Here is a 25,057-nt window from a genome sequence, read left to right on the forward strand (position 1 = left end):
GAAGAGAAATCTAAATCAATGTATGAATTGTTTGGTGTGACCACCCTTTTCCTTGAAAACCACATCAATCCATCTAGGTACACTTGCACACCGTTTTTTAAGGAACACGGTAGGGGGGTTGTTCCAAACATCTTGGAGAACTAAACACAGATCTTCTGTGGATGCAGGCTTGCTCAAATCCTTCTGTCTCTTCATTTAATCCCAGACAGACTCAATAAAATTGAAATCAGGGCTATGTGGGGGCCATATCATAATTTCCAGGATTCCTGGTTCTTATTGACGCTGAAGATCGTTCTTAATGATATTGGCTGTATGTTGGGGTCGCTGTCCTGCTGATGGTATTTCATGATGAATAAGTATGAAATGGTACGCTACAGTATTTGCCGTCTAAATACTCTAACATACCATTTCATATGCAGCTACAGTTGCAGACGCACACAGAATATAGTTATTTTAATCAGCATAAGCTGCTTGTGCGTCTTATTCACAAAGCAATGCGGGTAGCATGCACTTTTCAGAAAAAAAGTATTGTTATTATATATCCATAATCCTTAATTTCTCTTACGTCCTAGAGGATGCTGGGGTCCACATTAGTGCCATGGAGTATAGAAGGGTCCACTAGGAGCCACTGGCACTTTAAGAGTTTGAGAGTGTGGGCTGGCTCCTCCCTCTATGCCCCTCCTACCAGACTCAGTTTAGAAAATGTGCCCGGAGGAGCCGGTCACAGCTAGGGGAGCTCCTACAGCTTCTTTAGTTTTATTTTTTCTAAAAGTTAGTTAGGCACAGGGAGGCTGCTGGCAACAGCCTCCCTGCTTCGTGGGACTAAGGGGGGGAGTAGTGTCCAACCCTGAGGGGTCCGAGCCACTATCTCCGCTGACAGGACACTGAGCTCCTGAGGGTGATGATCGTTAGCCGCCCCAGGCGACCGCTCACTCCCGCAGCATGCCGCCACCCCCTTACAGAGCCAGAAGATTAGGTGGCGAGTGAGTCACCGGTCCCCATGGCAAGCGGGGAGCCGGTGTGAAGATGGCGGCAACAGGGTGGGAGTGCAGTACTAACTGCGCTCTTGAGGCCCAGTGGTACATAGTGCGGCGCTGTGAGGGGGCGCCCTGAGCTAGCGCCTATACACTACACTGGTCACACAGCTGTCAGGGACCTCAGTAACGCTGCCAGCAATAATCCTCAGGCCAGTATAAAGAATGTGAAGAGCGGGAAGCAGCGCCATGTTCAGGGGGAGGAGCTTTTCCTCAGAGCAGACCCAGCAGCGTTCAGTGCCATTTTCCTGCCTGCAGTTCCTACACAGAGACGCAGTCCCTCCAAGCAACTCCAGCTATCCTGTGCGGTACCAGGAGGTTGTAAAGGGGGGGGGGGTTAATACTGTGTAGTCTATTAAGGTACACAGGTAGCGCTGGTAGTTGTATTATTTCTACCTCAGAAAGTGCTGTGTGTGGGTTGGCTTCAATCTATGTGTCTCTCTGTGGCATACTTGGGGGGAAACTGTATCTGACATTTCCCTGTGCGTGTGGGCGTGGGTGTGGGTGTTTGTTATCTCCCATAGCCTTGTCTAGGGACTCTGTGTCATATGCTGCATAGGATGTTTCCTCTCAGGAGGAATCCATTCCATGTACACAGGAATGTAATGCCTTGTCTCAGATCCCTATTATTGAGCCTGAGTGGTTAACCTCTATTAAAGGAATGATCTCTCAGATCTTTACTAGGGTAGCAAATACTGAGACTGAAACTCAGGTGTTAAAGAAATCTATGGCAGTTTGGTCAGGTTCTGTTCCTATTCCTGCAAAATCCCCTAGCATGTTCCCACAGAAACGTGCACTTGCCCAAATTATGCAAGATGACTTGGATACCGACTCTGATGCTGCAGAAGGTGATGGGGATGTGCTGAGGGGGGCGGCATCCCTTGCAAAGGGGGTGCAGCTCATGATTGAGGCCACTAGAGATGTGTTAAACATTACTGACACGCCACCTGAGCAGGTTGAGGAGGCTTACTTCACTGACAATAAGAAAGCCTCGCTAACCTTCCCTGGGGTATATTTACTAAGCTCTCGATTTTGGCCGATTTTGTGTTTTTTGTTCAAAGTGTCAACTCAGGGATTTACTAAACTCAAATCTCGGCAGTGATGAGGGCATTCATATTTTTTTTAAAGGCAGAGAAAAAAAATATGAATGAATACACCATCGGTCAAACACGCCTGTTATTTTATACAACTCAGTAATTTACTAAAAATTCGTATTCACAATCACTGGCAGAAAGAAGTACAAATCGTAAAAAAAGCAGTTTTCAAAAAGACCTGTTTTTTTTTACCGTATTCTGATAGGCATGCACGGATCAGTGAGATCCGTGCATGTTTATCTGTGGGAAGGGGTGTGAAAGAGTTAAAAATCCTAAAAAAAATTTGCGTGGGGTCCCCCCTCCTAAGCATAAACAGCCTCGGGCTCTTTGAGCCGGTCCTGGTTGTAAAAATACAGCCACCCAAGGACCAGGGGTGAAGCCCAAGGCTGTCCCACCCCATCCGTGGGCAGTGGATGGGAGGCTGATAGCCATTTGTGTAAAAAAAAATATTGTTTTTTGGAAGCTGGTACTTGGAGAACCACAAGTAGCAGCATGCGGGGAAAAATGTGCCCGCTGGTACCTGTAGTTCTACTACAAAAAAATACCCAAATAAAAACATAACACAGACACCGTGACAGTACAAGTTTAATGTACATACATACACACATACTTACCTATGTTGACCCGAAGCACTCGGTCCCCTTATCCAGTAGAATCCAGGGGTACCTGTAAACTCTCCCAGAGTGCAACTAAACTCATCATCCACTCACTGGTCATCTCACGACTTGATTACTGCAATGTCCTCCTCACTGGCCTCGCTTGCTCCCATCTTGCTCCCCTCCAATCTGTCCTGAACTCCGCTTCCTCTCCCGCCGCACCACATCTGCCACTCCCCTTCAACAAAATCTACACTGGCTCCCATTCCCCTACAGAATCCTCTTCAAACTCCTCACCCTCACATACAAGGCCATCTCTAATTCCACTGCTCCCTACATCTCCAACCTCCTTTCCCTTCATACTCCCTCCCGCCCCCTACGGTCGACTAATGACCGTCGCCTCTCCACCGCCCTGGTCACTGCTTCCCATGCACGAGTTCAGGATTTTGCACGTGCTGCACCCCTTCAGTGGAACGCACTCCCCCGCTCCATTAGACTCTCCCCAACCTTGCAAAGCTTCAAACGGGCTCTAAAAACCCACCTATTCATCAAAGCGTACCCTTCTAATGTATAACCCAGAGCTGAAGCCGCGCCTCCACCCCCTGCCTCATGCCGTGAACATCTCAGCTTTGCTTGCATACTGCCATCAGGCTACCTCCCGCTTGCCTGCACCTCTTGTCATCTGTCTGTCGCCCCTCCCCAATAGATTGTTAGCTCTTCAGAGCAGGGCCCTCTTTCCTCTTGTTATCTAAGCCCTCGTCTCAACACATTTCACTCACAGCTCTCCCCTACTCAACGACCATTTTTATCCTGCTAGTAAAGGCTCATCTCCATCTATGACCACCAGCCTCTAGTAGTACGATGATCACTCCCTCAATACTTACATCTTAGCTGTACTATGTCTTGAGAATGTGTGGTGCTCTGTTACCTGTACTCTATTTCTGTTATTTATTTACTGTAATGCAATGTTTTGTCCCCTGTACTGTCCTTTGTACGGCGCTGCGAAACACATGTGGCGCCTTATAAATAAAATGTAATAATAATAATAATAATAATAAATAAACTTATACTTACAAAGAATCCGGTGTAGATCGGTCCTCCTTAAAAGTTATAATCCAGGGACTTGGCAAAAAAACAAACCGCTCACCCGACCCACGAACTGAAAGGGGATCCATGTTTACACGTGGATCCCCTTTCCCCGAATGTCATGACTCCCCGTGACTCCTGTCAAAGAGGGTCCCTTCAGCCAATCAGGGAGCGCCACATCATTGCACTCTCCTGATTGTCTGTGCGTACCTGCACTGTCAGTCAAGCGGAGCACTGTGGATACAATGTAGCGTAGCGCAGCTACATTATATCCAATGACGGGAACTTTGCGGTCTGCAGTAGACCGCAAAGTTAAGTGAGGCCACCCACAAGAGTGACGGGGGACCCCTACGTTTTTTGTCCCCCGTATTTTTTTGCACCAGGACCAGGCGCAGAGCCAAGTGCTTGTTGTTTAAATATGGGGTAACCCTAGTCAATTTTTCCCCTGTATTTTTACAACCAGGACCGTCTCAAAGAGTCCGAGGCTCGTTATGCTTAGGAGGGTGGATCTCACACAATTTATTTTTTAACACTTTCTGCACTTCTCATAATATACACAATGAAGCCCTGCACGGATCTCACAGATCCGGCCGGGATTCATTGTGTTTTGTCAGGCAGTGTTTTACTAATCACTCCCGTAAAACACTGCCTGACATTATGAATTACATCGACATCGGATAATACGAAAATGCAGAATGCGACAGCATAGTAAATGAGACGAAAAAAACAAAAAGTTGCAAATTCACACTACCGATGTCATTCGTGTTTAATCTCCCACCAAATCCCGACAATTACGAATCCTAGTAAATATACCCCCCGCGTCTAAAGAATTAAACGCTATATTTTGAAAATTCCTGGAAAAACCCTGAGAAAAAATTCCAGAACCCAAAAAGGGTTCTGGTTGCTTTTCCCTTCCCTGAGGAGGATAGGAAAAAATGGGAAAACCCACCCATTGTTGACGCATCTGTCTCCATACTGTCTAAAAAGGTGGTTTTACATGTCCCTGGATCTACCGTGTTAAAAGAACGGGCTGATCGTAATATTGACACTACACTCAAATCCATTTACACTGCTTCAGGAGTGGCGTTAAGGCCCACTATTGCCTGTCCATGGATTTCTAAAGCCATAGTAAAGTGGTCAGGCACATTACTAGAGGATTTGGATACAATGGATAGAAGTGACATTGAATTGTTTCTACATAACATGCAGGATTCTGCGGGGTTCATGGTGGAATCCATGAAGGACCTGGGTACGCTGACTGCGTGGATATCTTCTATGTCGATATCAGCTCGCAGGGGACTCTGGCTACGCCAATGGTCTGCAGACGCGGAATCCAGGAGTAGTGCGGAGAACCTAACCTACACAGGTCAGGCTCTATTTGGAAAAGCATTGTATGCGTGGATTTCCACGGCAAACGCGGGTACGTCACCTTTCCTTCCCTGTGCTACGCCTCCTACGCAGAAACAATTTTCTTCAGCTGCATCGCAGTCCTTTCAGACCGCTAGGGCAAAAAAGTCCATGCCTCCTAACACTTCTTTAGAGGTGGTCGTGCAAAATCCAAAAAGCCTGCTCCCGCAGTCTCCCAGGACCAGAAACCTGCTTCTGGTTCCTCAAAATCCTCAGCATGATGGTGGACCGCACACCCTGGAGGACGGGTTGGTGGGTGCGAGACTCAGACGTTTCAGACACGTCTGGGTGTCGTCCGGCCTGGATCCCTGGGTACAGGATATTGTGTCCCAGGGGTACAGACTGGAGTTTCAATAACTTCTGCCTCACCGATTCTTCAAATCAGGCTTGCCAGCCTTGCTGACAAACAGGGCTATCCTACAGGAAGCCATCCTAAAATTGGAAAAGTCACAGGTCATTATTCCAGTTCTACCTCATATGCAAAACAAGGGTTATTATTCAAACCTTTTCGTGGTACCGACACCGGATGGTTCGGTCAGACCAATTTTGAACTTGAAATCGCTAAACCCTTACCTGAAGGTGTTCAAATTCAAAATGGAGTCTCTCAGGTCTGGAGGAGGGAGAGTTTCTGGTATCCCTGGATATCAAGGATGTGTACCTCCACATTCCGATTTGGCTGGTGCACCAGGCTTATCTCAGAAAGTCATTATCAATTTCAGGCGCTGCCATTCGGCCTCTCCACAGCACCGAGGGTGTTCACCAAGGTGATGGCAGAGATGATGGTTCTCCTCCGCAGACGGGGTGAACATAATACCATATCTGGACGATCTGCTGATAAAGGCGTCGTCCAGGGAGATGTGGTTGCAGTCCATTGTTCTCACGACTCATCTGCTCAGGGAACACGGTTGGATCCTGAACCTTCTAAAATCACATTTGGAGCCGACAAGGAGTTTGTCTTTTCTGGGAATGTTCCTCGACACGGAAGTACAGAGGGTGTTTCTGCCAGAGGAGAAAGCATTGGTGATTCAAACACTGGTCCGGGACACTGAAGCCAGCCCGTGTATTGGTTCATCAGTGCATTCGCCTTCTGGGGAAGATGGTTGCCTCTTACGAGGCTCTACAGTATGGAAGGTTTCATGCTCGGTCCTTCCAACTGGATCTCCTGGACAAGTGGTCGAGATCTCATCTACACATGCACCAGAGAATACGTCTGTCGCCGAAAGCCAGGATTTCACTCCTCTGGTGGCTGCAAATACCTCACCTTCTGGAGAGCCGCAGGTTCGGGATTCAGGACTGGATCCTTCTAACCACGGATGCAGGTCTCCGGGGCTGGTGCGCAGTCACTCGGGGAAACCTTCCAAGGAAGGTGGTCAAGCCTGGAATCCAGTTTTTCAATAAACATTCTGGAACTAAGAGCCATCTACAATGGTCTTCTCCAAGCGGCCCATCTTCTGCGAGATCGAGCCATTCAAGTGCAGTCGGACAATGTAACAACGATGGCCTAAATAAACCGACAGGGCGGAACGAAGAGCAGAGCTGCAGTGTCAGAGGTAACAAGAATCATCCTCAGGGCAAAAAAACACACTTTGGCGCTGTCTGCAATCTTCATTCCGGGAGTAGACAACTGGGAAGCGGACTTCATCAGCAGACACAATCTCTATCCAGGAGAGTGGGGCCTCCATCCGGAGGTGTTCACGGAGGTGACAGATCTTTGGGGTCTACCTCAAATAGACATGATGGCCTCCCATCTCAACAAGAAGCTTCGGAGGTATTGTTCCAGGTCTAGGGACCGACAAGCCGTGGCTGTGGACGCCCTGGTGTCTCCGTGGGTGTTCCAGTCGGTGTACGTGTTTCCTCCACTTCCACTCATTCCAAGAGTTCTAAAGCTCATAAGGAGAACAAGAGTTCAGGCAATCCTCATTGTTCCGGACTGGCCAAGAAGATCTTGGTACGCAGATCTTCTGGGTCTTCTGCTGGAATATCCGAGGCCTCTTCCTCTTCGGGGGGACCTACTGCAACAGGGACCGTTCGCTTATCAAGACTTACCACGGCTACGTTTGACAGCATGGAAGTTGAACGCCAGATATTAGCTCGGAAGGGCATTCTGAACAAGGTTATTCCTACCCTGATACGGGCTAGGAAAGGAGTAACGTCTAAACATTACCATCGCATTTGGAAAAAGTATGTCTCTTGGTGTGAATCCAAGAAGTTTCCTACGGTGGAGTTTCAGCTGGGACGGTTTCTCCTCTTCCTGCAAGCAGGTGTGGATATGGGCCTGAGGTTGGGATCCGTAAAGGTCCAGATTTTGGCCCTATCCATTTTCTTCCAGAAACAACGGTCTTCCCTCCCTGAGGTTCAGACTTTCATGAAAGGGGTTCTGCACATCCAGCCTCCTTCTGTGCCACCTACGGCATCCTGGGATCTTAACGTGGTGTTGCAGTTCCTCTAATCGGATTGGTTCAAGCCTCTACAGGAGGTTGAGGTCAAGTTTCTCACGTGGAAGTCTGTCACGTTGTTGGCCTTAGCGTCTGCTAGATGTGTGTCGGAGTTGGGGCTTTGTCCTGTAATAGCCCCTACTTGATCTTCCATGAAGATAAATCTGAGCTCCGGGCACGTCAGCAGTTCCTTCCGAAGGTTGTGTCGGCTTTTCATATTAACCAACCTATTGTGGTGCCAGTTGCTACTTACTCCTCAATTTCATCAAAGTCCTTGGATGTTGTAAGGGCTCTGAAAATCTATGTGAAGAGGACTGCTCGTCAAAGGAAATCGGACTCTCTATTTGTCCTGTATGATCCCAAGAAAATTGGGTGTCCTGCTTCTAAGCAGACGATCTCTCGCTGGATCAGGTTCACTATCCAGCATGTGTATTCTACGGCAGGATTGCCGTGTCCAAAATCTGTTAAGGCCCACTCTACTCGTAAGGTGGGTTCTTCCTGGGCGGCTGCCCAGGGTGTTTCGGCTTTACAGCTTTGCCGAGCGGCTACTTGGTCAGGGTCGAACACGTTTGTTAAGTTCTACAAGTTCGATACTTTGGCCTCTGAGGACCTAAAGTTTGGTCAATCAATTCTGCAGGAGCCTCTGCGCTCTCCCTCCCATTCTGGGAGCTTTGGTACATCCCCGTGGTACTAATGTGGACCCCAGCATCTTCTAGGACGTAAGAAAAAATAGAATTTTAATTACCTGTCAGTAAATCCTTTTCTCGTAGTCCGTAGAGGATGCTGGGCGCCCGCCCAGCACTTCGTTATCCTGCAGTGGTTATCTGGTTCAGTGCGTCTTTGTTCTTAGTTACGTACTGACTTCTTACTTGGTTTAGTAATGTTTCAGCTGTTGCTGAGTTTCAAGCTAGTTAGCTTGGTTTGCCTTGTTGTGTGAGCTGGTGTGAATCTTGCCACTATCTGTGTGTAATCCTTCTCTCGAAGATGTCAGTCTCCTCGGGCACAGTTTCCTAGACTGAGTCTGGTAGGTGGGGCATAGAGGGAGGAGCCAGCCCACACTCTCAAACTCTTAAAGTGCCAGTTGCTTCTAGTGGACCCGTCTATACCCCCATGGTACTAATGTGGACCCCAGCATCCTCTACGGACTACGAGAAAAGGATTTACCGGTAGGTAATTAAAATCCTATTATTTTTTTTACTTGCTTTGCTCTTGTCTCTTTCAGTTCTACCTAACATTTACAGTAACCTACTCAATATACAGTACTGTGCAAGAGTTTTAGGAAGGTTTAGAAAAAATGCTAAAAATACTTTTAAAAATGGAAGTGTTAATAGCTTATTTTTATCAATTAAGAAAATGCAGAGTGACTGAACAGAAGAGAAATCTAAATCCAATCCATATTTGGTGTGACCACCCTTTGCCTTCAGCATTTGACTGCATTGTCAGCCCTCCATCCTCTAAAAAGCCTGCACATATGGGTGCTGATTCAGCATTGCATGCAAGTCCTTTCTGTATATGGATCTGGCGACTTGTAGCACTGTACATGCTCTCTAGTCTAACATAAGCAATCTTGAGCAAGTACAAACAATATATAGCCGTACGCATCTCCATTTGCAGCTGAGAGGGTGTAGTTGGCCATTCACTTGTAGGGTAACGTTACAGGGGGCGTATAGGTAGAAATGTGGGCTATTCACAGTTGTCTGTCAGTAGAGATTTGTCTCATTTCAGACAGATCTCTTGCACCAAAGATTGGGTATGCGCAGGACCTGTTCTGTGCATGTGCAAATCGAGTTCGGCGTTGCCGAACGCAGTCCCCCTAAGTCGCTGCCTAATTAATAGGCTGTGACTATTTGCAGTCGGGAAAGCGGCTGCAATGGAGATGGTACTCAGAAACGGTGGGTTTGTCAGCCCCTTTTTTGAGGCGTGCCTAGGCCATTGTCTTCGTATCCCTGGCAGCGTGAAAACACCGGCGTGTTGAGGAACCGGAGGGCCACTCAGAAGACTGATGCCCACGCAGTGTGATCCAGTGCACGCAGCAGCAGATCACAGAAGCGTGCAGGAGGCGTCTACTTACACAAGACCCCTCCTGAAGCATACATGTCACGGGAAAGCTGCTGAGCGATCCACGTCCATCCCTGAATCAGGCCTAAAGACCCCCACAGTCAACAGTGGAAGTGTTTATCTCAATGTATTTTATTTTTTCTGCAGCGGGGTACATTGGTTGACACAGGGAAACATCGGGATGCAGAGATGGATCTTGATCCAGGCACCAACAGGCTAAAGTTTTAGACTGTCCCAGGATGCATTGGGGCCTCCTCTATAACCCCACCTCCATGCACTGTGAGCTCAGTTTTGAGTTGGTGCCTGCATGAGCAGGTCATTTAACAGGGGGGCTGCACTAGGCAGCCCTGAAAAAGCTTTTAGAAGACTTCAAGAGCTACAGCACTTACATGTCAGGGTGACATTCTGTGCTGCGGCTCCGTCACCTCCCCAGCGGTGTCGCATGCTCCCGCTGGCTCTGTTCCTGGGTACTTGCGGCGGAGACGCTCCGGCTTAGGCACACGGACGCAGTTGCTGTCCTGGTTCGCGTGGCTGCTACAGAAGGAAGGAGGTAAGAGGGTCTCACCTGCCATTAAATCGCGTTCCGATTGCAGTCTAATGAGACGGACTGTGACACTGGCGTGGACACCTTAACCAAGCAGGGATCCCACTATATCCATCAGGGCATAGGAGTACAGGTCGGGTGTACTAATGCCCACTTTATTAAGACTCCGTAGTACCAGGTGGTACTACTGCTGGTGTTCCTGCCCTGGAGCTGCCTCACACTCTCCCTCACTCCCTGACTGAGACGCTGGGCGCCATCTTCTGAGAATAGCTGCGACTGGTCTCCGGGACTGTAGGGCAAGGTCTCCTCTTTAAATCCGCCTGTATATCAGCGCCGTAATTTTACACACACATGTCAATATTAAAACAGCGTTAGTTAAGAACAAGTGTACCTGTGCCAGAATATATTGTACAAGTATTCTGATACATACAACCGGTCTCAGTCTGTGCATTGTTTTTTATATATATATATATATACATTTACTAGTCCAGTGCAGTTTTATTGTCGGACTAAAATAATTATCTGCATTGTCACTGTGACTGTGTGTGCCTGTATCTGCTGTGTGGATTTCACTTTCAGTGTATCCCAGCTTTAGCTATCACTGTATTCTGTACCCTAAGGGACTAGGTGCGTTTGGGTCTAAATATAGTGCGTCACAGTATTTACCGTTAAGTGTATTCTACTGTGTACTCGGTCACATACTGCCCGATTTATTCGCTGGTGTTGTGTACTGTGTACGCAGTCACTTTGTACCGGAATTATTTGCTGGTGTTGTGTACTGTGCGCGCTGTCACATACTAGGGGATTTATTCGCAAGTAGTGTACTCTGTCTGGCTGTATAGTACTCATAAGCTCTGCGGTTGCATTCACTAAAAATGTCTAACACAAAGGGCGGAAAATCAGTGGACACTCCTGTATCATGCACAGCATGTGACAAGGATTTTGCCTGAGGGAGAAGTTTTGTATGACGGCCTGTGTACTATGTGCCATATATCTCATGGTCAGTCCGCAGCTCCTGTAACCAATCAGGAGCCACCTTGGGTGGCGTTCTCATCTATGTTAAATATGCTTGTGACACACCTTACGCCCCCTAAGGGACCTCCTGTGCCATTGCAGCCACATATTGTCCCTATGGTAAATCCGCCTTGGGCGGATAATTTGTCTACCCAGTTGCAGCAATTGAATCAATCCTTGGTTATACATAAAACTGCCCCAAGTCACTCTAATATCACGGGGTCATCTAAGCGGGCTACTTCTTCCTCACAATCCACTAATTCTTCTGATGAGGATGGTGCGTATACTGCCCCGTCAGACATTGACACAGTTGCTTCTGATGAGGGATCTACTACTCAGGTTGATGTCCCTGACTTAGTGGTTGCTATTAAGCAGATCCTACAGATCACTGATGATGATGAGGATTCCACTACGGTGTATAAGAAACCTGATAATTTTAAACGTCAGAAGGTAACTAAAACTTTATTACCGCATTCTGACCATTTAGTAGATATACGTAAAGAACACTGGTCTCCTCCAGGAAAGAAATTCTCCCTGTCTAAAAGGATGGTACAGTAGCTCGCTATCCTCTCCCTTCAAGAATATGTAACAAGTGGGAAAACTCACCGCCGGTGGATTCTCATGTCACCCGTCTCGTGGTGTCATCTACTCTGCCTGTCACCACTGTCACCTCACTAAAGGAACTGACAGATAAGCGTGTGGAGGGATGCCTGAAGTCTATTTACTCCCTTACAGCGCTGTACATAGACCCACTATAGCAGCCTCCTGGGCTGCAAAAGATAATGAAGCTTGGGTTCAGGCATTAGAGGAAGAGCTGCCTCAGGATATCTCTGACACTGCCAGACAATACCTGTCTCATATTACCACCGCTGCCTATTACATTCAGGAGGCGTCCTCTGAGACGTGTGTGTTGGCGGCCAAGTCATCGACTACGTCCATCCTGGCTCGCCTCATTCTGTGGTTGAGGTCATGGAAGGTGGACCTGGCCTCCAAAAAGACTTTGGAGATACTCGCTTTTAAGGGGGACATCCTATTTGGGGACGATCTCAATAAATGTGTGACTGACTTAGCGGCTGCTAAGACTGCTTTTCTCCCAAATACTAATCCTTCTGCACAGAAGGCAAAAGGTACCACTTTTCGCTCCTTTCGACCTCAAGGGAAAACAAAAGGTCAGGCATACCCGAGACAATCTCGTGCTCCCAAAACCACTAAGCCCAAGGCAAAATCAATCCCGGGCAGCCCGTCAGCCTGCTTCTAAACACGACAAGCCTGCTGCATGACGGGGCGGGCCTCCCCCTGGGGGACCCCAGGGGGTGGGAGGCCGATTTCTGCGATTCACCCAGGTCTGGTTGAAGACCACTTTAGACGCGTGGGTGCGAGAAGTTGTCTCTCACGGGTACGCAGTCTCTTTCAAGAGAAGTCCCCTTTGCCAGTTCTGCACTACGGTTATCCCTTCGGATCCGTTGAAGGTGCAAGCTCTACAATTGGTTGTGCGATATCTCCTGTATACAGGAGTGGTGGTGCAGGTACCTCTGTCCCAGAGAGGCAGAGGATACTACTCAACACTTTTTCTAGTCCCGAAACCCAATGGCTCTTTCCGGCCTATACTCAACCTCAAATTACTGAACAAGTTTGTGAGAGTGTACAAGTTTCGTATGGAAACAATGCGCTCAATTGTACTGGCCATGGAACCCGGAGACTATATGGTATCCCTGGATATACAGGATGCTTACCTGCATATACCTATTGCCATGTCGCATCGTCAATATCTGCGGTTTGCTATTGGCAACCTTCACTATCAGTTCCAGGCTCTGCCGTTTGGACTGGCCACGGCCCCTCAGATCTTCACCAAGGTGATGGCCATGATAACTGCTCATCTCCGCCACCAGGGAGTCAGGATCCTGCCGTATCTGGACGACTTGCTGATTCTGGCAAACTCCCACGATGTCCTCCTCAGTCATCTACAACTGATTGTAAACTTCCTACAAGCCCACGGGTGGCTCATCAACTGAAAGAAGTCCTCGCTGGTCCCTGCTTGGAGCATGTTGCACCAGGGGGCACTGCTGGACACACACAGTCAACAGCTCTTTCTGTCTCCAGAGAAACTTCAGGACAGGATCAGATACTTCCTCTCTCACCCAAGAGTGTCGATACACTCGGCGATGCAAGTGCTAGGCCTCATGGTGTCGGCGTTCGACATGGTAGAGTACGCTCTATTTCATTCCCGCCCTCTGCAGAGGTTAATCCTTTCCAAATGGGACGGCCTACCTCATCGGATCAGGTCTCACATGATCTCCTTGACTCCAGAAGTTCGTCTGTCGCTGACCTGGTGGCTACAGGACCAGCAGTTGAGCAGGGGCTGTCCCTTCTGGATCAGCAACTGGGTCCTACTGACTACGGACGCCAGTCTGAGGGGTTGGGGTGTGGTGTTGGAGCAACACTCTTTCCAGGGTCGGTGGACCATGGAGGAATCACTCCTCCCGATAAACATTCTGGAATTGCAGGCAGTGTTCAGTGCTTTTTCTCTCACCCTGCCTCTGATACTGAACAGGCCGGTTCAAGTACGGTCAGACAACGCCACAACGGTAGCATACATAAACCATCAAGGCAGCACTCGAAATCATTAATTGGGCGGAACTCCATCTGCCAGCAATGTCGGCAGTGTTTATTCCGGTAGTCTTCAACTGGGAAGCGGATTTCCCCAGTCGTCAGGACGTGCACGCTGGAGAGTGAGGTCTTCAGGAAGTTTTTCAACTCTTAATGGACAAGTGTGGCCTACCAGATGTAGACCTGATGGCGTCTCGACACAATCACAAAGTTCCGGTTTTTGGATAAAGAACCAATGATCCTCAAGCGGTGTTCGTGGACGCACTGGCAATTCCATGGAACTTTCGGCTGGTGTTCCCTGCAGTGTCACTCCTGCCCAGGGTACTACGGAAGTTCAAGCAAGAAGGAAGAATACTACTTCTAGTCGCTACAGTGTGGCCAAGATGGCATTGGTTCTCAGATTTGCAGGGTCTATCGATAGTGTCCTCTTCTACTTCAACGCCCAGACCTCCTCGTTCATGGCCCTTGTGTCTACCCGGACCTGGCCAAACTGGCTTTGACGGCATGGCTCTTAGAAGCTTCACTCCTAAGGGCCAAAGGATTCTCTGAGGCGGTTATCCAAACTATATTTTGTAAATATAATTATACTCCTATAACTATATAAGAGAGCGCAAGATGCTGAATAAATAGATACAATTTATTAAAATATTTAAAAATATATAAAATCAATTAAAAAACATAGTTGCTATGTATGGAGCATAGAATCAACTGACCATCGCTGATAACTGTTAATAAACAATAATGTCCCATGTATTGTAGAAATTAAATATCCAATTGATACCTATAGAGACGATATGGATAGTAGATAAAAGGAATGTCCCACTTAAAGCTCTGTACTGTGGAACAATTGCACCGTGAATTGCAAATAACTCTGTAAATACTATGCTGGGAAGTGCATATTTAGAGTTTTGAAGCCACCTGCAAGGAGAAGAACTTTGAAGTCTCCTAGTTTGTGTCCTGCTTCTCTTTTAAACCCCCCCACACACACACGACTGGAAGCTCACCGCAATTGTGATGATATGCAGAAGCCGTATTCTGTAACACTAGGAAGACCGAGCAGTGCGGGAGCGGCGGTGTGGAGACGATGGCAGGTCTCAGGTGTGGCAATATGCGGACGTTGGCAGGTCCCGGGGGGGGGGGGAGCATACGCTGCTCCAAGGTGGCAGAGATGTTCGGCAGTGAGCCTGAAAGCAGGTGTGCAGAGGCGGTCAGGACCGTGAAAGTTGTAGCTCCAGCCCTAATTAACGCGTTTCTCCGACTTAAGGGCAGTCTGTTTCATCAGAATAGATTCTTGTGCTCCAGGAGTAGCCAATATTTAAAGAAGTCATTATCCAATGAAAATACCTCCTTGGCACTTTCTTTCTATTAGGAGCACCTGTATAAATTAGTACCTAGTGTGAACCTTAATACATATAATCCAATATACAGATCATGATAATTATACTTTCAAATAAATAACAAAAACATAAAATTTATTAAATAAACCACTAATCTAATACTTTCTATCTAAACAAATGTAACTGTCTAGAATAATTAATTAATTCTGACAGACAGCACGGAGAGATAAATAGCATATATAATTCTTATGTATTGGTGAAATATATAAATTCAGACCTCTGGTTAGTATGAGGCCGTGTGGCTCAGCACACTAATCTCCTGAGCCCCCAACCACACAGACCTGGGTTCAAGTCCCACTGCAGACACAATTTTAATGTTTTATTATTATTATTTATATATTGTCATTAATTAATTCTCAAACTATTTCATTATTAGAAATACAAATATGAAGCTAAAATTTAATTTAAATTCATTAGATAAACTACCCAAGAAATCTTCTTTGTCAATTACAATCCAAACAGGACGCATATAAGTGCAGGGATAACTTATCACTGCACTTATATCTAGAAAGACAAAAAATGTTTAAGATGTTTAAGAAGATGATGATGCATAATATTTATATACGCATGTGTGTACGTGCTTACTGCTTGCTCGATATGATGTTCACCACATTAATGCACCCCACAATGCACATATGCATGCAACCTTAGACCCATGTATTGGTTTATATTCATCCCATGGCCTCCAGACATAAACAAAGGAAAATTGTTATTCTAAAAGCGACCAATGTCTACCAATTTATCATATTTATTAGATCCCCTAGATCAGATGTTATTCATCTCAATGCAGTCATTTAGACCATCTGGAAAAAGAGTACCAAGTACATAAGCGATTATATCTATCACCTCCACTAGCGGTGGGTTCAATATATTCTATACCCTGTATACTTATACTTTTAACGTCTCCATCATGGGTATCTAGAATATGTCTAACTAAACTATGTTGACTAGTTCCTCTTTTGATATTATTCTTATGTTCTAGGAATCTAGTATGTAACAAACGTGTTGTCCGACCCACATATTGTATCCCACAGATACAGCTTATGGCATAAACAACATATCCAAACTATGCTGAAGGCCCGCAAACAGACATCTGCGCGGATTTATTACAGGGTCTGGAATTCTTACTTCACCTGGTGTGCTGCTAAGAATTACGATGCTTACAAATTCAGTACTTCCAGACTTCTGGCTTTTCTGCAACAAGGCCTGGATTTAGGCATTCTTCTGGCCTCCCTCAAGGTTCATATCTCTGCCTTGTCAGTCTGGTTTCAGAGAAAAATTGCATCTATTCCTGACGTTCATACTTTCACTCAGGGTGTTTTATGGATTCAGCCTCCCTATGTCCCTCCTGTGGCTCCATGGGGTCTGTCTGTTGTCCTGAATGCTCTGCAAGAGTCTCCATTTGAACCTCTTGAGTCAGTGGACCTTAAATGGCTCAAGGGCAAGGTCCTGTTCCTACTGGCTATTGCCTCTGCTAGGAGGGTGTCAGACCTAGGTGCTCTGTCCTGTCGTCCACCCTTTCTGATATTTCACCGTGACCGAGCGGCTCTTAGAACTCACCCTGGTTATTTGCCTAAGGTGGTATCATCTTTCCACCTTAACCAAGAGATTGTGGTTCCGGCCTTTATCTCTTATGATTTGTCCTCCAAAGAGCAGTCTTTGGATGTGGTAAGGGCTCTCCGTATTTATGTGGAGAGGACTGCCTCTATCAGGTGGTCAGATACCCTTTTAGTACGTTTTGGTTTTCACAAACATGGCTGGCCTGCGAATAAGCAATCCTTGGCCAGATGGATTAGAATGGTGATTGCACAAGCCTATGCGCAGGCTGGACTCCCAGCTCCTGCTGCTATCAAAGCCCATTCTATTCGGTCTGTTGGACCTTCTTGGGCGGCCTGCCGAGGCGCGTCCGCTGAACAATTGTGCAAGGCGGCTACGTGGTCCTCAGTGGACACGTTCATTAGGTTCTATGCCTTAGATGTTTCCGCCTCCCAGGATGCTTCCTTTGGACGCCGGGTACTTATACCCGCTACGTCGTGTCCCCTCCCATGAGGAACTGCTTTAGGACATCCCCGATGTTTCCCTGTGGAAACCAATGTATCCAGCTGCAGAAAAGGAGATTTATGGTAGACTTACCATGGTTAAATCTCTTTCTGCGAGGTACATTGTTCCACAGGGCGCCCACCCTGACACACCTAACTTCTATGGGTTTGTATGGCATTAGCCGCTAGTCCCTTCTCCTGTCGTGAGAACGTGGTTCTATGTGACTAACATCTACCTTCTCTTTTACTTGCTCCTGCATTGGACTGGTTATAGAGGAGGCCACAATGCATCCTGGGACAATCTAAAGCTTGAGCCTGTTGGTGCCTGGATCAAGATCCATCTCTACACCCTGATGTTTCCCTGTGGAACCAATGTACCTCGCAGAAAGAGATTTAACCATGGTAAGTCTAACATAAATCTCCTTTCTCTGACGTCCTAAGTGGATGCTGGGACTCCGTAAGGACCATGGGGAATAGCGGCTCCGCAGGAGACTGGGCACAACTAAAGAAAGCTTTAGGACTACCTGGTGTGCACTGGCTCCTCCCACTATGACCCTCCTCCAGACCTCAGTTAGAATCTTGTGCCCGGCTGAGCTGGATGCACACTAGGGGCTCTCCTGAGCTCCTAGAAAGAAAGTATATTTAGGTTTTTTATTTTACAGTGAGATCTGCTGGCAACAGACTCACTGCAGCGAGGGACTAAGAGGAGAAGAAGCGAACCTACCTAACAGGTGGTAGTTTGGGCTTCTTAGGCTACTGGACACCATTAGCTCCAGAGGGATCGACCGCAGGACCCGACCTTGGTGTTCGTTCCCGGAGCCGCGCTGCCGGCCCCCTTACAGAGCCAGAAGCAAGAAGTGTTCCGGAAAATCGGCGGCAGAAGACTTCTGTCTTCAACAAGGTAGCGCACAGCACTGCAGCTGTGCGCCATTGCTCCTCATGCACACCTCACACTCCGGTCACTGATGGGTGCAGGGCGCTGGGGGGGGGGGGCGCCCTGAGGGCAATATAAGACACCTTGGCTGGCAAATCATCACAATATATAGTCCCAGGGCTATATATGTGATAAATTACCCCTGCCAGAATCCATGAAAAAAGCGGGAGAAAAGTCAGCCGAAAAAGGGGCGGGGCTATCTCCCTCAGCACACTGGCGCCATTTTTTCTTCACAGTGCAGCTGGAAGACAGCTCCCCAGGCTCTCCCGTGTAGTTTTCAGGCTCAAAGGGTTAAAAAGAGAGGGGGGGCACTAAATTTAGGAGCAATATATGTATACAAGCAGCTATTGGGGGGAAAAAAATCACTCAGTTATAGTGTTAATCCCTGCATTATATAGCGCTCTGGTGTGTGCTGGCATACTCTCTGTCTCCCCAAAGGACTTTGTGGGGTCCTGTCCTCAGTCAGAGCATTCCCTGTGTGTGTGCGGTGTGTCGGTACGGCTGTGTCGACATGTTGGATGAGGAAGGTTACGTGGAGGCGGAGCAGAGGCCGATAAAGGGGATGTCGCCCCCTGTGGGGCCGACACCAGAGTGGATGGATAGGTGGAAGGTATTAACCGACAATGTCAACTCCTTACATAAAAGGCTGGATGACGTAACAGCTGTGGGACAGCTGGCTTCTCAGCCCGCGCCTGCCCAGGCATCTCAAAGGCCATCAGGGGCTCAAAAAACGCCCGTTACCTCAGATGGCAGACACAGATGTCGACACGGAGTCTGACTCCAGTGTCGACGAGGTTGAGATATATACACAATCCACTAGGAACATCCGTTACATGATCTCGGCAATGAATAATGTGTTACACATTTCTGACATGAACCCAAGTACCACATAAAAGGGGTTTTATTTTTGGGGAGAAAAAGCAGCCAGTGTTTTGTTCCCCCATCAGATGAGTGAATGAAGTGTGTAAAGAATCGTGGGTTCCCCCGATAAGAAACTGGTAATTTCTAAAAAATTACTGATGGCGTACCCTTTCTCGCCAGAGGATAGGTCACGTTGGGAGATATCCCCTAGGGTGGATAAGGCGCTCACACGTTTGTCAAAAAAGGTGGCACTGCCGTCTTAGGATACGGCCACCTTGAAGGAGCCTGCTGATAAAAAGCAGGAGGCTATCCTGAAGTCTGTATATACACACTCAGGTTCTATACTGAGACCTGCAATTGCCTCAGCATAAATAGTGCTGCTGCAGCGTGGTCTGATACCCTGTCAGATAATATTAATACCCTAGACAGGGATAATATTTTGCTAACATAGAGCATATCAAAGACGTCGTCTTATATATGAAGGATGCACAGAGGGATATTTGCCGGCTGGCATCCAGAATTAATGCAATGTCCATTCTGCCAGGAGGGTATTAGAAACCCGGCAGTGGACAGGTGATGCTGCCTTTAAAAGGCACATGGAGATTCTGCCTTATAAGGGTGAGGAATTGTTTGGGGATGGTCTCTGGGACCTCGTATCCACAGCAACAGCTGGGAAGAAAAATTTTTACCTCAGGTTTCCTCACAGCCTAAGAAAGCACCGTATTTTCAGGTACAGTCCTTTCGGCTTCAGAAAAGCAAGCGGGTCAAAGGCGCTTCCTTTCTGCACAGAGACAAGGGAAGAAGGAAAAAGCTGCACCAGACAGCCAGTTCCCAGGATCAAAAATCTTCCCCCGCTTCCTCTGAGTCCACCGCATGACGCTGGGGCTCCACAGGTGGAGACAGGTGCGGTGGGGGCGCGTCTCGGGAACTTCAGGGACCAGTGGGCTTGCCCACAGGTGGATCCCTAGGTTCTGCAAGTAGTATCACAGGGATACAGGCTGGAGTTCGAGGCGACTCCCCCTCGCCGTTACCTCACATCAGCCTTGCCTGCTGCCCTCGGAGAAAGGTAGTACTGGCGGCAATTCACAAGCTGTACTTCCAGCAGGTGAAATCAAGGTACCCCTCCTTCAACAAGGCCGGGGTTACTATTCCAAAATGTTGTGGTACCGAAACCAGACGGTTCGGTGAGACCCATTCTAAAATTGAAATCCTTGAACACTTATATACGAAGGTTCAAGTTCAAAATGGAATCGCTCAGGGTGATTATTGCAAGCCTGAAGAAATTCATGGTATCACTGGACATCAAGGATGCTTACCTGCATGTCCCTATTTACCCTCTTCACCAGGAGTACCTTAAAATTGTGGTACAGGATTGTCATTACCAATTCCAGACGTTGCCATTGGTCTGTCCCCGGCACCAAGGTATTTACCAAGGTAATGGCCGAAATAATTATCCCGTACTTGGACGATCTCCTTATAAAGGCGAGGTCCAGGGAGCAGTTGTTCGTCTGAGTAGCACTATCTCGGGAAGTGCTACAACAGCACGGCTGGATTCTGAATATTCCAAAGTCGCAGCTGGTTCCTACGACGCGTCTACTGTTCCTGGGTATGGTTCTGGACACAGAACAGGATAAAAAGGGTTTCTCCCGGAGGAGAAGTCCAAGGAGTTGTCGTCTCTAGACAGAGACCTCCTAATACAAATACAGGTGTCGGTGCATCAATGCACGCGAGCCCTGGGAAAGATGGTAGCTTCTTACGAAGAAATTCCATTCGCCAGGTCCCATGCAAGGATCTTCCAGTGGGATCTGTTGGACAAGTGGTCCGGGTCGCATCTTCAGATGCATCGGCGGATAACCCTGTCTCCAAGGGCCAGGGTGTCGCTGTTGTGGTGGCTGCAGAGTGCTCATCTTCTAGGGGGCCGCAGATTCGGCATACAGGACTGGGTCCTGGTGACCACGGATGCCAGCCTTCGAGGCTGGGAGGCAGTCACACAGGGAAGAAACTTCCAAGGCTATGGAAAAGTCAGGAGACTTCCCTACACATAAATATTCTGGAACTAAGGGCCATTTACAATGCCCTAAGTCAGGCTAGACTCCTGCTTCAACACCGGCCGGTGCTGATCCAGTCAGACAACATCACGGCGGTCGCTTATGTAAACCGACAGGGCGGCACAAGAAGCAGGATGGCGATGGCAGAAGCCACAAGGATTCTCCGATGGGCGGAAAATCATGTGTTAGCACTGTCAGCAGTGTTCAATCCCGGAGTGGACAACTGAGAAGCAGACTTTCTCAGAAGACACGACCTCCACCCGGGAGAGTGGGGACTTCATCCAGAAGTCTTCCAAATGATTGTACACCGTTGGGAAAGGCCACAGGTGGACATGATGGCGTCCCGCCTCAACAAAAAGCTACAAAGATATTGCGCCAGGTCAAGGGACCCTCAGGCGATAGCTGTGGACGCTCTGGTAACACCGTGGGTGTACCAGTCGGTGTATGTGTACCCTTCTCTGCCTCTCTTACCCTGGGTAATGAGAATAATAAGAAGGAGAGGAGTAAGAACTATACTCATTGTTCCGGGTTGGCCAAGAAGAGCTTGGTACCCAGAACTCCAAGAAATGATCTCAGAGGACCCATGGCCTCTGCCGCTCAGACAGCACCTGCTGCAGCAGGGGGCCTGTCTGTTCCAAGACGTACCGCGGCTGCGTTTGACGGCATGGCGGTTGAACGCCGGATCCTGAAGGAAAAGGGCATTCCGGAGGAAGTTATCCCTACGCTATTTAAAGCTAGGAAAGAAGTGAACGCAAACCATTATCACCGCATATGGCGGAAATATGTTGCGTGCTGTGAGGCCAGGAAGGCCCCAAAGGAGGAATTTCAGCTAGGTCGATTTCTGCACTTCCTACAGTCAGAGGTGACTATGGGCCTAAAATTGGGTTCCATTAAGGTCCAGATTTCGGCTCTATCGATTTTCTTCCAAAATAGAACTGGCTTCACTGCCTGAAGTTCAGACTTTTGTTAAGGGAGTGCTGCATAGTCAGCCCCCGTTTGTGCCTCCAGTGGCACCGTGGGATCTCAACGTGGTGTTGGATTTCCTGAAGTCGCATTGGGTTGAGCCACTTAAATCCGTGGAGCTACAATACCTCACGTGGAAAGTGGTCATGCTGTGGGCCTTGGCGTCGGCCAGGCGTGTATCAGAATTGGCGGCTTTGTCATACAAAAGCCCTTATCTGTATTTTATATGGATAAGGCGGAATTGAGGACTCGTTCCCAATTCCTTCCTAAGGTGGTATCAGTTTTTCATGTGAACCAACCTATTGTGGTGCCTGCGGCTACTTGGGACTTGGAAGATTCCAAGTTACTGGACGTAGTCAGGGCCCTGAAAAGTATATGTTTCCAGGACGGCTGGAGTCAGGAAAACTGACTCGCTATTTATCCTGTATGCACCCAACAAGCTGGGTGCTCCTGCTTCTAAGCAGACTATTGCTCGCTGGATCTGTAGCACGATTCAACTTGCACATTCTGCGGCTGGACTGCCGCACCCCAAATCTGTAAAAGCCCATTCCACGAGGAAAGTGGGCTCTTCTTGGGCGGCTGCCCGAGGGGTCTCGGCTTTACAACTTTGCCGAGCTGTTACTTGGTCGGGTTCAAACATTTTTGCAAGAGTCTACAAGTTTGATACCCTGGCTGAGGAGGACCTAGAGTTTGCTCATTCGGTGCTGCAGAGTCATCCGCACTCTCCCGCCCGTTTGGGAGCTTTGGTATAATCCCCATGGTCCTTACGGAGTCCCAGCATCCACTTAGGACGTCAGAGAAAATAAGATTTTACTCACCGGTAAATCTATTTCTCGTAGTCCGTAGTGGATGCTGGGCGCCCATCCCAAGTGCGGATTGTCTGCAATACTTGTTTATAGTTATTGCCTAACTAAAGGGTTATTGTTGAGCCATCTGTTGAGAGGCTCAGTTATATTTCATACTGTTAACTGGGTATAGTATCACGAGTTATACGGTGTGATTGGTGTGGCTGGTATGAGTCTTACCTGGGATTCAAAATCCTTCCTTATTGTGTCAGCTCTTCCGGGCACAGTATCCTAACTGAGGTCTGGAGGAGGGTCATAGTGGGAGGAGCCAGTGCACACCAGGTAGTCCTAAAGCTTTCGTTAGTTGTGCCCAGTCTCCTGCGGAGCCGCTATTCCCCATGGTCCTTACGGAGTCCCAGCATCCACTACGGACTACGAGAAATAGATTTACCGGTGAGTAAGATCTTATTTTTTTGCAGCTGTTTTAGAGATCAAACAAGTTAATGGCTTAAGCGAATCATCTAGATTTATGTGGACTCCTCTGTCCATATCAGATTTACCACAGTTTGGAATTATCTATACGGGAAAAAATGCCTCTAACTAAAGCCATTGGTTTTTTTCTGGCGCATTGAGAGCTTTTACTAGGAAATCATTTGCTGTATATCAGCAATCACTTTGAACTTTTTTGATCCGAGTAAAATGGAGAATATAAGTATGATATTTGAGGACTTGATATATTTTATGCTCAGGTGAAACTCGGGGTTCCCAATTAAAAAAGTTTGAACCTGCAGTTGAAATTCTCACCTTATGGTGAGTAACATATATATAAATGGAATAGGTCCACTTACTCTTGCAGCATACACTCGGTTCATCTGCACCAGAGACTGACACTACAAGGGGTCTTCTGGGTGACCAGATTTTCCACCAGCTTTGGAGTGTTAAGTGAAAGGCTTGAACAGAGCAACACATTTGTGTGGAGACCTTTTCATCCATCTGCTGATTGCATTTGTTGTTTTCATGTGCCCCATAATAGATTGTGTCTGTTTACATGCGTTAAGTGGAAGAAAAAGTAGAGATACTCAGCTGGGGATCCAGAAGGGACAGCACACTAGTGTATAACAGGGTCTGACTTACGTTCGCTTGTATTAATTAATTAGGCAGGAATTACAGAGCACTTTTCCAGAGAGATTGGAGAGAATATGTGGTGCAGACTGTATATTCTCTGATTAGATATGCGCCTACTGTAGCACTGCTTTGTGCTAACGAGGTCATGTGATGTGAAATTAACTGTCCAAAAAATTAGATCGGCTTCAGTCTTATTCTTATGAACCCCCAAGCTTCACTAAATTTCCCAACTTTATGTTCGGGTTATGCTTGGCTGAGCAAAAGGATCAATTACACATCCAGTAAGACGAAGCTGCAGTCTACAGGTAAAGGCCACATGTTGTTCATACTTAGTTTAGTAATAAGCAGAAACTACTCATTTAAAGTAAACGTTCAGGTTTAACTCTGCTTTAATTTAAAGCATTATTGCATTCTTATGGTATTTTTTTATTTAAAGGTTGCAGCAGTACAGCAAGGAAACCTCAAAGTTATCAACAAACTGATTGGGTTAGTGCAGAAGTCTACAAATGGACGAGCAGATCCAGTTCTCGTAAGGACTATACTTGAAGAAAAGGTGTTAATAAAATAGTAATTCTTCCCCAAAGAAGTACATGTTGTATATTGAATGAATTGTCTTAAAAAAAAGTGTTTTCATTGTCCAGAATGCTTGTAAACACACTGCTGTGATACATTGGGATGTACAGTTCCCCTGTGATGCCTTTATGATGACGACTCTAATTTTCTTTGTTTTGTCGATTAATAAAAAAAAAAAATGTAAACAGTATAATGTGTAAAGCATCATGTAAAATGTAACTTTGAATAGTTTAATTAGACATATATATTATTGATCTGATGCTTGTCCTTTCACACTTTTTTTTACGCTATTCTTTTTTCTAATGCACATTATCAACAGTAGGACAATACTGTATGTGGTGACTTACAGAGAACATTGCTAGACACTATATCCTCCTGTATGTATACAGTAACTAGTCCTGTTCTGTGTTAACACAATCTTATTTCAACATCTAATATACCAGGATTTAGTTCTGCA

At 47.2% G+C, this 25,057-nt stretch overlaps 1 protein-coding gene across 4 annotated transcripts in view; it reads left to right on the plus strand.

The window, feature by feature from the left end:
• GATB (glutamyl-tRNA amidotransferase subunit B) overlaps positions 1–24,793 on the plus strand; it is a 506,181-nt gene extending 481,388 nt beyond the window's left edge. For all 4 annotated transcript variants that reach the window (XM_063920556.1, XM_063920555.1, XM_063920557.1 and 1 more), the window contains one exon: positions 24,464–24,793. In XM_063920556.1, the coding sequence (XP_063776626.1) occupies positions 24,464–24,595 (132 nt within the window). In that variant the 3' untranslated portion in view covers positions 24,596–24,793. The remainder of the gene's footprint in view (positions 1–24,463) is intronic.
• The last annotated feature ends 264 nt before the right edge of the window (positions 24,794–25,057 follow it).

The sequence above is a fragment of the Pseudophryne corroboree genome, chromosome 1 (assembly GCF_028390025.1).
Source record: "Pseudophryne corroboree isolate aPseCor3 chromosome 1, aPseCor3.hap2, whole genome shotgun sequence".
In the NCBI taxonomy this organism is placed as follows: domain Eukaryota; kingdom Metazoa; phylum Chordata; class Amphibia; order Anura; family Myobatrachidae; genus Pseudophryne; species Pseudophryne corroboree.